Source organism: Amia ocellicauda, chromosome 6 (assembly GCF_036373705.1).
Source record: "Amia ocellicauda isolate fAmiCal2 chromosome 6, fAmiCal2.hap1, whole genome shotgun sequence".
Taxonomy (NCBI): Eukaryota; Metazoa; Chordata; class Actinopteri; order Amiiformes; family Amiidae; genus Amia; species Amia ocellicauda.
In genome coordinates this window covers 9,525,498-9,542,215 of record NC_089855.1, presented here as the reverse complement: position 1 = coordinate 9,542,215, position 16,718 = coordinate 9,525,498, and the positions used below count along the sequence as shown (strand labels likewise).

General features: G+C 42.0%; 1 protein-coding gene across 1 annotated transcript in view; it reads left to right on the top strand.

The window, feature by feature from the left end:
• LOC136751748 (X-linked retinitis pigmentosa GTPase regulator) overlaps positions 1 to 16,718 on the top strand; it is a 29,925-nt gene that overhangs the window by 8,110 nt on the left and 5,097 nt on the right. Inside the window, exons 4-14 of the mRNA XM_066707542.1 lie at positions 1,427 to 1,489; positions 1,931 to 2,089; positions 2,834 to 2,983; positions 3,610 to 3,768; positions 4,203 to 4,358; positions 5,326 to 5,450; positions 6,160 to 6,351; positions 7,170 to 7,347; positions 8,373 to 8,476; positions 11,007 to 11,072; positions 11,927 to 14,110. Of these exons, the coding sequence (XP_066563639.1) occupies positions 1,427 to 1,489; positions 1,931 to 2,089; positions 2,834 to 2,983; positions 3,610 to 3,768; positions 4,203 to 4,358; positions 5,326 to 5,450; positions 6,160 to 6,351; positions 7,170 to 7,347; positions 8,373 to 8,476; positions 11,007 to 11,072; positions 11,927 to 14,110 (3,536 nt within the window). The remainder of the gene's footprint in view (positions 1 to 1,426; positions 1,490 to 1,930; positions 2,090 to 2,833; positions 2,984 to 3,609; positions 3,769 to 4,202; positions 4,359 to 5,325; positions 5,451 to 6,159; positions 6,352 to 7,169; positions 7,348 to 8,372; positions 8,477 to 11,006; positions 11,073 to 11,926; positions 14,111 to 16,718) is intronic.

The window sequence follows — 16,718 nt, the reverse complement described above, 5'->3', positions numbered from 1 at the left end:
CAGTCAGGCCTGTCCCGTTCTCTTGGTGTCCCACACATGCACTCGCCCACTTGTCCAGAACACGAGCCAGTTGAGCGTCTGGTGACTGAAGCTCCTGCCATTCGTGCCCCAATAATGACCCTCTTTCAAAGTCACTGAGATCCTTTCCTCTTGCCATCTTGATCCAAAATCGAGGTCAACTGGGCCTGCTCAGCATTTGTATACATGCCACAGAGCAGGATAGGATGTTAATTGCGTAATTGTATCATGCAGTACACCTGTTTGTAGGCATCTGCATTCGTTATGTTCCTCCACTCATTTATTCAGGTTTTTCCTTTAATTTGTCACCCGTCTGTATATATATCATCATCAGCCTATATCGATCCACTTCTGGATGAAGGCCTCCCCAAGATGTTACCACTTGCTTCGATTTATAGCTTACCTTTTCACACCTGCAAAATGTATTATTTAATCTTTCCCTCTTCTATGTGATCTTCCTCTAAGTATTTTTTAATCTATTGTGATCCATTCGATAGCTTACTTTGTCCATCTTTGCTCTGTTCTTCTTACAACATTTTCAGCCCATTTTAACACCTTCACTCTTTCACATATTTTGGTTTTGTTCTCGGATCCATTCTTTTTTTTTTTTTTTTCAATCCCTTTGTTATTCCAAGCATAAATCTTTACATCCTTCTTTGTGTCGTTCACAGTTCCTGTAACATTTTTGCCTTTAGTGACCAGGTTTCAGAGCCTACATTTAAGTATACCTTTTGCTGTCACATTCAGTGATAGACAGGAAAAAAACGTGAAAATCAAGAAACGGCTCATAGCAGTACATAATTGATTTAGTTTATTCATACCTTCATATGAAATGCTTGCCTGGGGAATATGGTGAATTATTTGGCAATTTACCAAACAGCTTGGATCCCCTTAAGTATTAATTTCTTGCCTCCAAACAAAAGCAGTTTAATTCTTCTGAGGTAGCTTTGGGCTTTTACTTTGAACAAATGTAGATGGCACGCAATTAAACTAGATCAACATTATTTTAAATTCTCTTTCTGTTTTTCGCAAATCTGTAATATATCACTAACGAAATGTATTGCAAAAAGTACAATGGGTTCCACAGGGATTAAAGTGTAACAAAAGCAAGCAAAGGCAGTAAAGGGATGTGATAAACAATGCATCTTTTCATTATTTAGATATGCAGCTTAAGACTGCAGCTTTGTTTGTGAGAAAACACTGTTAAAAATATACTCTGTCTGTGTTGGTGCCACTGCCGAATTAATTCTTTACCTTCACCTGAGTTTCTTATATATAAATCTATAATTGGAAAATTAATATGTACAATAGTGGGATTTGTGTTGCTCTATTTTACATTACATTTAATGTGAAATAACTGGTATTGATTAAAATCTTAGTGTTTTTTTATTTATCTCTTTTATTTAAGCTTTAAAGTCTGAAAAGGTGAGGCTTGCGGCATGTGGGAGAAACCACACACTCGTATACACAGGTGAGTTTTTACTGATCGGTATGTATGCGCTTTTGGAAATCTAGCGGAACATGCATGTAAAAAAGCCTTTTGTCTAATTTTAGCACATTCTTTAATATTTACTCATCCAAACCTCAGAGAGCAACCAGTTCTGGCATATATTACATTTTAAAGATAACATTTTTATTGAAAGCAGGCTTTATATATTGGAAATAAACGTGAATCAAAAGGACATTAATAATACAAACTCCACACACATCTTCAGTTGATTCATTTGAAATATCCCTCGGCAGAACTACAACTTTCTATTATAGATCACTGATTGTTTAAACCACTGACTGTTACCAAGACTTTAGTATTCATGGTGGACCCAGGGTCCTTACCTTGTATTTGAATTACTCCCTGTTGGCTTTCTAGATATGTTTTTTTAACTGTTGCTCATGGCTGGTCGTGTGTCTTCAGGGCAAGGGAACATGTATGCTGCGGGGGGCAATAACGAAGGCCAGCTGGGCCTCGGTGACTGTGAGGAGCGGAGCACTTTCCACCGGTTAGACTTCTTCAACAGCGACAGTCGGATCAAGATGCTGGCAGCAGGCTCCAACGTCTCGGCCGCTCTGACTGGTGAGATGCAGATTGGGGTTCTTGGGGACTCTGGCGTGGTCACCTATAGTCAAGCCATTATCACCGATATTCAGAGTCCGCTATAGGGTGTTCAGTTGATCGAAATTCGGCATTTCTTCAACTCCTAAGGCCCTCTGAATCTTTATTTAGTTCAAGGCCGATGGCTACTATGCTGGTTTTCCAGTTTGTATAGTAAAGTCTGGGTCTCGTTAGGATGATTTAAAAGGACCTTCTGAATCAGCAGAAAGGTTATTACCTGAAAGTCTGGCTGAATGGGACGTTAAGGGCCCTGCAGCCCCTTGCAATCTGGGAGACGTTCTAATACACGTTCACCAATGCTGTGTCTTTGTTTTATATAGCATTCTGCCCCTGTCATAAACACACGAAACCGTAACCGCAAGAACAGCAAGTCATTTTCTGCGGCCTTGTTATGTTATTCATTTCAATTACTTCTGAAGCACAGGTGCACGGCTGAAAACACCCAGCTGTATCTCAAAAGGCCTTTTGCATTTTAGAAAACAAAATATACGCACATGTTTTAAGTCAGCTAAATCTATACAAAAGCACAATTAGAACAAATGGTAGACAAATCCTACCCACAGTTTTAATGAGACTGTAAGTGTGACTGTAAGAGATCCTTTTCTTTTACTAGACAGCTCCAAATAAATAATCCTCAACCTCTTGGCCTTGGATTACTCTGTGTTTAATCAGCTGTGTTGTATTCCCTGTTATTTATCACTGCAGAGGATGGCCAGCTTTTCATGTGGGGGGACAACTCTGAAGGTCAGATCGGGCTGGCCAAAGAGAACAGCGTGTCCGTTCCTCGGGAAGTGAAAGTGGGGAAGCCGGTTGCCGCGATGTCCTGTGGATACTATCACTCTGCGCTTGTGACTGGTAGGCCACAGCATCTGCACCGACCATTACAATATTGATTTGTTTCTCTGTCTTGCTTTGCGTACCTGCTTGCTTTCAGAGGAAACCTGTGTTCGCTGCAGACCCACATGAAATATTCATGGCCTCTTTGCATTTTTCTGACCATTAGTGTAACCATCCACTGTTTATCAATGATTCATTGTAGCCCTTTATTACCAGATCCATGAATTAATGTCACACGCACCGTGCTCTAATTAAAGGGAAATAATCAGCACTAATGTTGAAAAATTAGTTACTTTGACCTCCCGTAAATGTGTGTGTTCTTAAATCAATATATCTGAGACTTGTTCATTAGTGTATTAAATAAAATGGGCATTATTGTGCGTGATTTCTTAACGGTATACAAAATCATTCTGTGAATTCACATGAATATTCAAATTAAGAGCGGTTTTAAGTGAAAGCAAAAGTCCTCCAGAGGTAGTAATCGGCCAATCTCTGTACCGAGTTAAAAATAAATGTAATCTGAAATTTTCACTTCAGGCTTTGAAGCCTAATGCTTTGTTCAGGGGATAAAATGGCGCCATTGATTCTGCAATTAGAAATGTAGGCGTGCTACTTCATCGTCCTTGTTTCGTGTCCGATTGCAGTGGATGGGGAGCTGTTCATGTTCGGGGAGTCCGACAACGGGAAGCTGGGGCTGCCTCCCAAGCAGATGACCAACACCCGTGTCCCGCAGCCAGTGCGGGGCATCCCGGGGAGGGTGACCCAGGTGGCTTGTGGGGGTGGACACACAGTCGCACTTACAGGTAGGAGGATGAGAAGCAAAACGACCTGATTATGAAAGCTTTCCCGGTCTGCAATGTAAAGTATTGTGCTGATTTTTATAGATGTGTTTCCTGTTGTTTTTTTGTGCATGTGAATAATGGTGTCAGTGGACCAAAAGCACTCGCATTATATGTGGGCTGACTGGCTTTGTTTTCCCACACACAACCCTAGGGCCTTTTAACAAAACCTAAATGTTTTATGAAATGGTTTATGTAAGCTCTTCTTTTTTTTCCCCCTGAAAGGATTAACCATTAATGTTATTGTGTGCCGTGCTGACATAAAAAATTCATGAAGCAATCATAGTGATTTAGAGGCTACCGGAAGGTACCGAGGTATGAGAGAAGCCTAGGAAACGCTCTTGCCCGCAAAGGAAAGTGTGACCTTTCCAATCTGCCATTTTTCTCTTGTCATTCAGAGGATGACCTGTATTCATTTGGGCTGGGTCAGTTTGGACAGCTGGGACACGGGACGTTTATTTTTGAGGCTTCTCTCCCCAAGGCCGTCGAGCACTTCAGAAAGAGGAAAGTCATCCATATAGCATGTGGGGAGAACCACACGGCTGTGATAACAGGTAAGCTAGGGCACTCCTAAGACAGGAAAGTGAGCCCTATAGCGTGTGATGGCGTGGCTCTGACAAAGGTTAACCATGTGACGTTAGCAGAGGACAATCCTTAGTCCACAACCTCACGGGAAAGAGTTAAACACCTGCCAGTACCAAGCTCTCCGTGTGAAGTATGAACTCCTCCTGAAAACAGTCCTGTGACGTTAATTTAAAACATACTGAACTGTAAAAAAGCAGTTATGCAAACGTGGCCTCCAGCAGCCATCAAACCTTATCCATAGTCTTGGATAGAAATCGCTTTGGTTAAAGTTGTCTGCCAAATGCATAAGTAATAATAATAGAGTTAGCTGGGGGGGAAAAAACTAAATCCCACCCACAGCAACTCGTGATCAGTACAGCACCTAGAAAGCTGCCAAATCTGGGTCTCTGTGTATTTATATACTCACAGGGCTGTTTCTGGCAGTTTTTGTTTTGATGCGAGCTCTGCAATCTCTGTTTATCACAAAAGGACATTTAGCATAACATTGGACACTTTAGAACGTTGAACTCAATTGTATAATTTTGTTTTTAAACCCCTGCCCAGAAATAGTATATGGTCTTGATGGACCTATGGACTCAAGATGGGCTAAGCAGAGCAGAGACATTTGTCTTTCTTTCTACAGATTTCTACAGATCGTTGTGTTACACTGAGGTCAATAGAAACATAAAACTGAAAATAATATTAAAGAATATTCTAACAAATGTCTCACCCTGATTTTCCTCCCTAAAACATGATCTGTTTCCATCCCATTCAATCCTGATACTGCTGTATCAGAAGGCTAAATTGCATTTCTCAAGTTCTAAATCCCCAGTGGAAACCTTATAATATAAATATAAAGTAACCATACAGTATATTTTTTTACAAGGCCATGAACCTTGTGCAAACCTCCTTTGGTACCTTCTTGTTAAGGCTTTTGTCTTCTTTTTCCGACTCTAGACAATGGCCTTCTGTATACATTTGGAGATGGGCGACACGGAAAGCTGGGTCACGGGGAGGAGAATTTTACCAACCAATTCAAGCCGACCCTGTGCTCCCGGTTTCTGAAGTACACAGTGCAGTCTGTAAGCCCCACCCCCGTTGAACCTCTGCTTTTCTCCATTACAAAGGAGTCGGTGTCTTAATTGCAGCACTTATCCCACAGCAAGGCGGTGGACCTGGTTGTGTGTGAAGGGAGTAGACTTGATTGTTTGTAAAGTAAGCTTAGATTTCTGTAATGAATCACTAATATTAGTAGCAGAGACAGCCTAGAAGTTGCTAAAAGAAAAGGTGAGAATGCTTTATTGACATTCGATCAAGTTTACATACATGTGTGATACCAGACTTAAGCCAGTCATGTGCTGTGTGTTTCTAATTCCCCTGTGCCACATGCATGGATAGTGTCAGGGCTCATTGTAATTTTGTTTGTACAGGAGGTATCTGGATCAGTCTTGGCATGTTGCTTTGCTAAACTGTGTTTTGGCAGCCATAGTGTAGGGAAAGAAAATAAGATCAGACTTGACTTTATATGCTGCTTTAGACTGTTTTTGAATGCTCACCTCCAGTGAGATCTGGCTGATTAGAAGGGATATCGCTCTGAGCACGTCGATGCATATTTTAAGTGCCTCAGTCACATTTTCTGCTCCATGATTGGATGTGCATAAGACGGGTCAAGTTGGCTTAACAGAGCTGTGTCTCCGTGTTCTTGCGACGTTTTCATTCAGCATCATTATGAAGTCATTAATAGCAGTGATCCAGTTGTAAAGCCGTAAACCCGCACTGTCTGTGTTTCAGGTGATGTGTGGAGGATGTCACATGCTGGTCCTGGCTGTCCCTCGGCCCAAGGGCTCTGGTGACATCATCCTTCAAGAGGATGACATCACTGAGAACTATCTGGAGAAATCTTACACTGAGCTGTTGGGGGACTCCTCCGTTGCTGGCTCGCTGAGGAGGACACTGTCGGCTCGTGTCAGGCGCAGAGAAAGGGTGTGCAAGCCTAATGCTCTGCAAGGTTTCAGCAGTGTGTTTGTGCATTTAAACATCAATCAATCAGTCATGCCAAAACCTCACTCTGTGGCTTAAGGCAGCCAGGAACCTAAACCACTGCAGGAATAAAATAAAATCTCTTTAACTGTAGTTGCACTCAAAATCAAAATTGTGTCAATTCAAGGGAAATAAATAAGTCTGAAGTTGTGATTCGTCTGTTCAATTTTAACTCTATCCACTAGGTGGAAGTGTTCCTCCATATTTGTACATTCAGGATCTGCTGTATTCTTGCAGGGTCTACAGTCTTATTATTAATTCCACACAATGTAGAACACAAATTTGGGTTGTCAGCTGTACATAAATGCTGACCTGAAGAAATCCTGTAAGTCAGTTGTCTCTGTAAAGTGACATGGCACACAAGTAGGTATTTCAGTGCCCTGTCTTACAGGTGCCTGGCCTGTCACAGAGTCTTTCTGGAAAGTCAAGGCTCCCCCTGCTGACCTTTCCTTCCACAGGGAATAAGCCTACTTTGTTGGTAGTCAGGGAAAGTGTGTCGTGACTCAGGGGGAAGTCATGCTGAACCCGACAACAGAAAGGGGTACTGTACTGAGAAAAGGCTGGGAACCATTCATCTAGATAGATTGTACCCAGCAGCCTCCCTGTGCAATGAAAGAAACACTCAGGCAAGATGGCACCATGTATAGTGTGTTATTTGGATTAGTAAGACATCAGAATTTGTATCTCTTTTATGATGATGAATTCTGGTGGCTCCTTTTATTAGGCCATAGATTGACTGTCCTCCTCCTCTTCTCCTGAAGGAGAGTTCTCCAGAGCAGTTTGGGCTGATGTTGAGGACGCTGCCCCCACTGAGAGCGGGATTCCTCAACTCCTCTTTGCCCGTCCCCAGCATGTCTGTGCCTGCTAGACTGCCTGGCATGGACCTGCCTGATGCCAAGCTACCCAACGGACTCCACAGCCTAGCGGCTCCAACAACGGGTGCGTTTCAGAAACATCTACTCTTTAGATACTGCTTTAGTATCTCTGTTCTCTGTCCTCACATCTCACTCTGATTAATATTTAAATGTATGGCAGTTGATATTCAGTAGGTTTAAGGTCCAGTGCCGGAATCAAAATAATTCATGCCATGCAATTTAGAGATCTCGCAAAGCTGTAACGACTTCAGTGCAACCTTGTCCTTTTTATCTGACTAATTAGCAGAGTCTCAAATCTCGGTGCAGTTTGTGCGTTGTAGCTTTGCGCCAGTCTCTTACTAATTGCCTCGCCGAAAAATAACGAACACATTTAAATTCAAGTGTAGTTTAATCAGTCTCCTTTGTATTTAATTCTGTGTGATGTTGTGACGCTCATTTCACTTTTGTTTTAGTATTTCTTGCAGTCTGTGTTTGCTCGCATGCTGACGGGATTAATTGATGAGCCGTGGCACGATAATTACAGCAGCTCCCCGTTGATAATACTTTCAGGGCCAAAAAAACTACCATTAATAATAATTTAAAAAAGCTTTGGGCTTGATCAAAGTGATTTAAGTGTGTGTGTGTGTGTGTGTATGTGTGTATATGTGTGTGTGTGTAGATTATTCATAGTTCTGTACTAAAATTGGTTTATTTGAATGGCTGTTTAATCTTCAGCAGCCTCTGAAGTGTCTTAGCGAACAGGACTGTGCTTGTCTGCAGATAAGAAGATAATTTTTACTGCTTACAAGCTGAGATGGCCCTGTCATATCTGTATTACAAGGTTCATTTAAGCACAGTCAGTAGCTGCTCTACTATAAGTAAGAAATCTCTACTATGTCAGAATGAACGTGGAAAATAGAAGCCTTTTTGATAAGAACCTTAAAGCTCAAAGAAAGACCTCAAGTCTTCAATACAATCTTGGTCTTTAATGCAGTCCTGGTTATTTCCTTAAGTACTTCAGTGCTGACGGCTCTCTAATTGTGGTGGAATGGCAGCCTGGGTACGTCCTCTTAAATATAAATGTGTACATTACCCCCCCTTTAATTCCAGATAAGGAATCGAATGGGGCAGATGAAAAGGCTTGCAGGGTCGAAGACTTGGATGATAATAACAGTGAGAAGGATCTTGGAGACACCACTGACCTGCTAAACATGGTAAGCCCTCCCCCACACCTCCTTCCTATAGAGTTTATTGAGGAACATATTTTGCTTTTGTTTTGTTTCTCACAGCAGACTATTCCATGAAACGAGACTTGTTTTTACTGGAAGGGAGGGTATAATACTCCCATTGATCAAGGGAGAGAGATCAAGAGGGATTTAAACTGAATAATTTGCCTGCGAGCAAACAGGACATCTGATGCCAATAAAGCATCTGACTCTACAGCGTACTTAAAACGTACTGTTCAGGTTTCACGACTGCTTCCGTTTGTATCCATATGGTGTAAGCCAGAGCTTTAAATAGTGCATTATATATGATTTGTGCTCCACGTGGAGATTTCTCATAAGCGATGTTCGGCTTTACAGTCTGGTTGTTTTTGTTGTGTTTGGCCGATGCTGCGCTAATATTAATTTACTGGAGGGCGCCATCGATGTCAGCAGCAGCCAGAAACCAAGATTGTGTTTCTCTGGTTCCAAATAATCGCTCGCTTTAGGCTTATCCCACCCGCCGCCCTAACAGAGACTGACAGTGAGTTCTTTACAAGAGAGTCACCTCCGATGCAGACGTTTCCATAGCATCGTGAAGTGTGAGTTTATTTTTTTTATCACCCTGTTATAATTCCTACATCCTCGTTAATTAGCGTGGAGTGTATTCAGCACAAAACCTGGCACTTATGACCCAGAGAGTGACAAGAACTGTTTTACGGAAGCGCTCCGGGTAAACAGCACATTCGCCTTAACTTGTTTTAAATTAGAGGACATATAAGCTGAGTTTGAGAGGTTATTGATAAGAAAAAGGCCCAGAACTGCATTTCTGTTTGAAATTATAAACGTGGAGCTTGTTCATTTAAAAAACTGGCCTTCGCTATTTCACCTCAGGTGTTTAGGGAACTGCATCTCATGGCTGCTCCCAAGCATTTACTTATTCTTATTCTTCTAAAATGATGAAGTCCAAATCATGGTTAATGGAAAGGCTGTTGCTGTGCGATCCCTTTCTGTGTGGTGATTGTGCATACTTTAATGTCTGCTTGTCATCTTCGGTCAAAACCGCATTGTGCTTGTCATCAAATTAACTTCAAACCAGATCGTGTGTAAAAATAGCTTGGATCCAAGACAGCGAGTGAACAGGGTGCTTGCACAAAGTGGTAGTGTTCGTCCAGATCATCTGCTTTTGATGACTAACTGAAGCTGTACAGAAACCAAAAGAGAAGCTATTTGCAGACAGAGAGACTGTGTTTAATGTTCGGCCTAACGGGAAAGGGTGAACACTATCTTTTTGGGTGCCAGACTGATTTATAGTAAGACACCCTCATTCTAAAAATACAAAATAGAAAACATGGAGTTAACTCTTTCCCTTCTAGAATGGTTTGAGAGTCTGAGGATTAAACCCTGTTCTGTTTTTCACCGCCTAGGATTGTGGGTCTGGGCCTTCTTACAACCAGACATGCATTTGAACATGAAAGGAAGATACTTTATTTGTTCTAGAACAGCTGAGTGTTCTAGTGCTGAGCTGCTTAAAAGGAGAGTAACCTTGGTGATACATAATTGTGGCTGCCGTGAGCTCGCAATCCATTTCTCCCATCACACCCTTCTCATTAGGGTTAATTTATTTCCAGATCCTATTGAGAGAGCACATTCTGAAATCCCTTTTAAAAGCTTTCTTGTTACCGTTTTTTTTTCTTCTTCTTCCTGCTTCACAAGAGCCATTAAAAAGAGATGTGTTTGTGTGTGTGATGTATCTCTGAACCTGTGCTCGTTCATGTTAATGTTGACCACAAAGGTTCATATCCTCCATTGTAGGTGTCAGAATTTGGTGCGCTTGTTGGAAGTGTATCTGTTTAAATAGCTATTTGCAATCATTATGCCTTATTTGCATGTGAGTGGGAACTATGTGAAATTAAAATTTGCTATCCATAACAGAATATAAAACATTAGTCCTTATATTTGTAATGTTAATTTGTAGGAGTGTATCTTACATGGCAATTGCTTGTTGTGTGTCATATGATCTTGGTCTGTTTATTCTAATTCAAAAAAACGAAAACAAGCAACGACGAAACATCTTCAGCTATCATTTGGTAGCGTTTAACGTGTAAATCCTTGTACAGCTGGCACATATCTGCTGGAGTCATTCCAGAAGATTAAAAGGAAAACCTTAAAACACATTTTCTATTGATGTTCATAAAAAGTATGATATGCTGTATTTTGGCCTAGATCCTCAGTAGATGTTGAGTCAGAATATGTTCTGTTTCGCAGTTCCATACGTTTAATGCCTCTGTCTGTCCTTCTCACTTTGCAGTTTTACCTATTTTCTATTTGCTAATAATAGCAGCATTACATGTCTTTACATGGCTTATACTATAACTCTTCATATTGACATCTGTTTGCGATCGAACTACACACCCTGGCTTGCCTGGAATTAGCGTTCTTGAATTTGTTCAGCTTCTGACTTTACTTTTGTGTTTGCCAGTTTCTCTAATGGGGTTGTTTGATCTTGTTGTTTTTTCCCCTCAATTCCCGTGTCTTGCAGACCCATGTAATGACGATGAATCCCAGTGACAAGACATTGACATTATCACCAGTTCTCAAGGACAAGGTATGCCAAGAGTTCAGCTGTTACTGTGAGCATTTTCAGCACGAGAAGGGAGAATATGTTATTGTAAAAAGGCACCATGTTTTCAATTCTGCCCTCAGTGTCAGTAAAAGTATTTTTTCCCCTCATAGACTGGTGGTTTATTTAGATATGGATGTTCGGACACAATTGGAAAGTAATGTGTGCATGATGTATCGGAATATAATGTTATGAAAGACAGTCTTCCCTGTAACATACATTTATATGTGCTTCCATAGGGTTAGTGTCACACAGTGCAGCTTGACAATGACAAAGTGGAAATTTCTCCCAATGAAAACAAATCCACATCTGCATTTTATAATTTTCTTAACCAAGACCAACATGTGTGGTGAATGTACCAGTGTTTTCTGCTATGCCAAATACATGTAATTGTTTCAAGATTATAAGTAAGTCTAGTTTTACTTTGACGTTCAGAGACCCATTTTCTTGTGCAATTGCTGTTTCCACCCCCCACCCGGTTATTAAAGTTAGGGAATTCAAATCCTTACATTCCAGGAAACATGACTTATTTTAATCAATTAATCATTTCTTGTTTTTTGGCAAATCTAATTGAATTGTCCGCTCAGCAACACAAAGTTAACAAGGAGCAGGGCCAAAATCTATACAGCAGCGATACAATGGTCTTCCCCACTTCACTATCATTGCCAGGACAGCTTTGTTTGTTGTTGACAACTTTCTCTGCATCTCTTCCTGTGACAGTGACCGCCATCTTTCTGTTTGTTTCACAGCCTTGATTTCTACACTCTGCCTTCTCTGCATGTTCATTCCTTTTCTAACACTTTCCCTCTTTTTGTCCTCTGCTTTTCGTGGTGGGATAGAAGAAAATTAAAAGTGCGAAAAGGCATGGTAAGGTCGTACTCAAAGGGCCTGAGTCTGTGTCGGAAGATCAGCTCACAGCTTCACGTTCTCGGGGCCCCCTGCCCACTGAACTCCTGCCTGGCGCTAGAGTCTCAGAGTCTGACGCGGCTGCCAGAAAGACTTCCAAAGAGAGGGGTTTTAGGAAGAACAGAGGGGGCAAAGAAAATATTCAGACAGATGTTAAAGAAACAAAGCCTTCACAGAAACCCGACACGCAGAAACTGAAAGATAGGTCCCAATTGTCAAACTTTGCAGAAGCTGAGTCCAAAGGTACAAAGCCTATAGCCGTGAAAGCCAAGCCAAAACCTAAAGAGGTTGTTGCTGATCCACCAAGCCTTAAACCTGAAGTTACTACAGTAAGCACCAAAAAGCCCTTGGTTAAGCAGGAACCGGTAAGCCATAAAGTACCTGTACCGCAGAGCACGAAACACATCGGTGCAAAGCCAAAAGGAGCTGGAATTGTAACTGAGGAGAGGAAGAAAAAAGCTGATGGAAAAAAGTCAAAACCAGAACTGAAGCAAGCAGTCGCTCTCGCTGAAGATGAAACAAAACCAAAAACAAAAGAAACTCAAAGCGTTATGAAGTTAAAACAGGAGGAAGGACAGATGGGCCTTATAACTCAAGTGACTTCCATTTCACAAAACATTGGAAAGGAGAGCAGCCCTAAACATATCGGAAAACGGGAGTTGCAGAAGGAGAACGAGGCGAAAGGAGATAACGAGGAGACCGCAGACCAGACGGCTTCTAGGAGGCCGAGTAAGACGGAGAGGTTCACCAAGCAGATGGCGATTGCCGTCCCCTCCTCCAGCGAGGAGAGCAACGAGGGGTCCGATAAGAGACCCGCTGTCAGCATAAAGATTGTGTCAGAGGCGAGACACTCGGGATTGGGAGCAGAGAAGAGAAGTACCAGCCAAGAAGAAGACGGCAAGGCAGACCAGAAGAATGTGATTGCAGGTGACCGACCTGAATTCAAGGAGGAGGATGGAACCATTGATGGAGAAGAAAAATTGGTGGAGGAGGAGGAGGAGGAGGAGGAGGAGGTGGTAGGGCAAGAGCAGGAAGAAAGAAGTAGCCCAGAAAAGCATGAAGCTCAAACCACAAGCGAGGAAGAGGAGGAAACCCAAACAGCAGAGAAGGAAGATGACAGCGATGAGGCAGGCGATGAAGAACAGGACCTGAAGGAAGGCGAGGGGGAGGAGGAGGAGGAAGAGGCAGAGTCTGAAAAGCAGGGGATGAAGAGTCAAGAAGAGGATGAGGAAGGCGAAGCAGAGGAGGAAGGAGACGGTGCCGAAGAGGTAACTGAAGAGAAAGAGGAGAGTGAAGGAGAGGCCGTGAGTGAGGGGGGAGAGGAGGACGGAGAGGGTGGGGGCGGGAGTTCTGAGCAGGAGGAGGAACAGGAAAGTGAAGCAGAAAGCGAGGAGGAAGAAGGAGAAGAGAGTGGAGGAGAAGAATCAAAGAGTGAGGGGGAGGAGGAGGGTGAAGTGGAGGAGTCAGGAGAGGAAAGTGAGGAGGAGGAAGAGGAGGGAGAATTAGCTGAGGAGGAAGAGGAGGCCGGAGAAAGTGCTGAGGGTGAAGAAGAGACAGAAGGAGAGGATGAAGAGGAGAGAGAGGAGGAAGCAGAAGAGGCTGAAGGAGAGGAGGAAGAAGAGGGAGAGGAGGAAGCAGAAGAGGCTGAAGGAGAGGAGGAAGAAGAGGGAGAGGAGGAAGCAGAAGAGGCTGAAGGAGAGGAGGAAGAAGAGGGAGAGGAGGAAGCTGAAGAGTCGGAAGAAGGAGAGGAGGAAGGGCAAGAGGAGGAAGAGGATGATGACGATGGGGAGGATCACGAGGAGGATGAAGAGAGTGAGGAGGAGGAGGAAGAAGAAGAAGAGGAAGAAGAAGGAGAGGAGGAGGAGGAGGAGGGAGGTGAAGAAGAGGAGGGTGAAGAAGAGGAAGATGAGGAAGAGGAATCTGTGGTGGAGGAAAAGAAAACCAAACAGATCCAGAAATCAAAGCAGATGGCAAAGACTGGCAAGAAAGATGCCAAGGAAAGTGAACCGGCTGCCAGGAACAAACGGAGAACGGGGGGGAAGCAGCACCTGGCCAACGGCGCACACAACCCCCAGCAGTTCTGGAACGACGTGCTCCCTCACTACCTGACTCTGAAGTGACAGCGGGCCACTCTCACACAGAGGACATTCAAACAGCACGCGTGACGGCTAGTCTTTTCACCGGCGAGACTTTGAGCCGTTGCCACTGGAGCTCTACGACGCCTCATTAAGGCCAGACATTTTGATGATAAAAAATCTCAGAACTCTGGACAGTGGTTCTGGAACCCTGACATGCTCAGATTATAATTACCTTGTGATCTCAAGATAAACAATTTAGATGAGCCTTTTAAAACGCTTTAATGCCTTGGAATGTGTAACATTTAATTTGATAAGTCATAGTCAAGAATACATGTCTGCTTTTGAAGGTGCTATTCTGCATACATTTATTTAATTTGTTCATCTATGTTTTTTTCATTTCGATTTTTGTGCTCTTTTCTCTGTCCTGTTTTCCGTTCTCAAACTGTCCTGTGTTTATATGTGGTTACTACTGTCCCTGCTTCTTAAGAAACCTTTCCAAGTGCCTCTGATGTTTATCTGCACTGATCTAAATTGTATTAATTCAGATTCTGAAGTGACCGTTTGAATTTCTCCAAAAGTGCATTTCATGTGTGGAATTGTACCTCGGTTTGGGTAATATCTGAAATTCCTTACATAAGCTCCTGTTTACTGAGGCCATGTAGGTCATATTGCATAAATGAAAGGTGTTCTAATAACAACAATGGTTTCATTGTTATACTTAAGTGTTTTTCATGTTGAAATGAAAAGTGTCACAGAGCTCACAATCACACTGTGAATTAAGTAAGTACTCATAGTACAAGTACTGAACTGTAGCTTAGAAAGAACATAAGAACATAAGGAAGTGTCCAATGGAGAGGAGGCCGTTCGCCCCATCGTGCTCGTTTGATGCCCATTAATAACTAAGTGATCAAGGATCCTATCCAGTCTGTTTTTGAATGTTCCCACATTGTCTCTTCAGCCACATCGCTGGGGAGTTTGTTCAGATTGTGACGCCTCTCTGTGTGAAGAAGTGTCTCCTGTTTTCCATCTTGAATGCCTTGAAACCCAATTTCCTTTTGTGTCCCCGGGTGCGTGTGTCCCTGCTGATCTGGAAAAGCTCCTCTGGTTTGATGTGGTCGATGCCTTTCATGATTTTGAAGACTTGGATCAAGTCCCCACGTAGTCTCCTCTGTTCCAGGGTGAAAAGGTTCAGTTCCTCAGTCTCTCCGAGTAGCTTGCTCTCAGGCACTGCATTTCAGTACAGCCCGTCTTCCCTGATATTGGTTACCCGTGATATCTGGGGTCCTTCTTGTTGAAGGAACAGTAGAGTAAAATCCTGTTCCCTTCAGTGTTGCCACCTAGTGGAGTTAGTAGTGAACAGAGATGTGCCTGAAACGGCAAAGGAAGCAAAATGGTAATTTGTTTATTTTTATTTTTTCATGACTCCACTTCAGATTCTTAACTCGTGAAGGACAATCTTTATCTGAATAATGTAATGATTATGTTGTATTTTTGCAGATAATCAGGGTTGTGAATAATCCTTAAGGTGCATTGCATTTTTTCTGTCTTTAGAAAGTCTTCTGTGAAGTATGTGCTTTCGTTGATACAATTTTGTATTTTCTTTAAATTTTAGTTGTTGTTCTATAATACACCAACATGTAAATATATTCATTTCTAATAAACAATCTTTGTATTCGCTCTCTTCATGATGGTTCCTAGATTGTCTTTAGGGCTAAAACAGAGAATGTCCTTTTCAAGTTTATTAAATAATGTTTTGAATCTGTTTTTTTTGTTTTGTTAATTGAGATTAATTTACTTTCCTCCACGTTTAAAATTTGTACGCTTTTAAATTAGCAGTTAAAGTTGAGTAATTTGAGCTACTTGTTCATCCATTTTATTCCTAGTCTCAAACCTCAAAACCTAAACCTATATAGTTAATTAAAAAAAAAAAATGTATGAAGATTATTTAGGATGCCAATATGTTCTTATATTGTGAATCATCAACAAGTTGTTGTCAGAAATTGATACATCAGTTCCTCTTGGGGTATTAATTACATTTAACAAGGTGACTGCTATGTTATATGCTTTAGCAAAATGCCTCTGTATGCTACACACATACCTATGCTGTTCATAGTCTTCAGGGAATTGTATGAGATGGTAGCTACGCATCTTTTGAACATTTCTGATTTCATGTCATTGCCTTGCATGTTGTTAACATCCTGCCATGTTATTACTGTCTGTTTTCATACATACTCTCATGGAAATCACAGGTACGTACACTGTCATATCACAAGAAATAGAAACTGAAATCAAAGTATTAGCTGGTTTTATTTTATTTTACATTCTGTTTTCCAGTTTATTTCCAAATGTGATCTCCAGCTGTCCTCCGGTTTATAACCCTTTCTCTTAAAGTTTCCCCCCAAAAGCCCACCCAACGAGGCAAGTCCATAATCATAGGTGTTACTTAGATCCCATAGTAATATATAGTCTGCATGCGTTGTTGCATCTGCCATAGGTTCTTCTTTCATTGTGTCTTTGTGTCTCTTGAAAAGCAGTACAGTTTTCAGTCTGGATCTACAGGTAACTAGTATTCCCTTCCCATAGAGTAGAGCATCTAGATGCACCCCCCCAACCCAAAATGTTTCTGCAATGGTATTGACATCGGAAC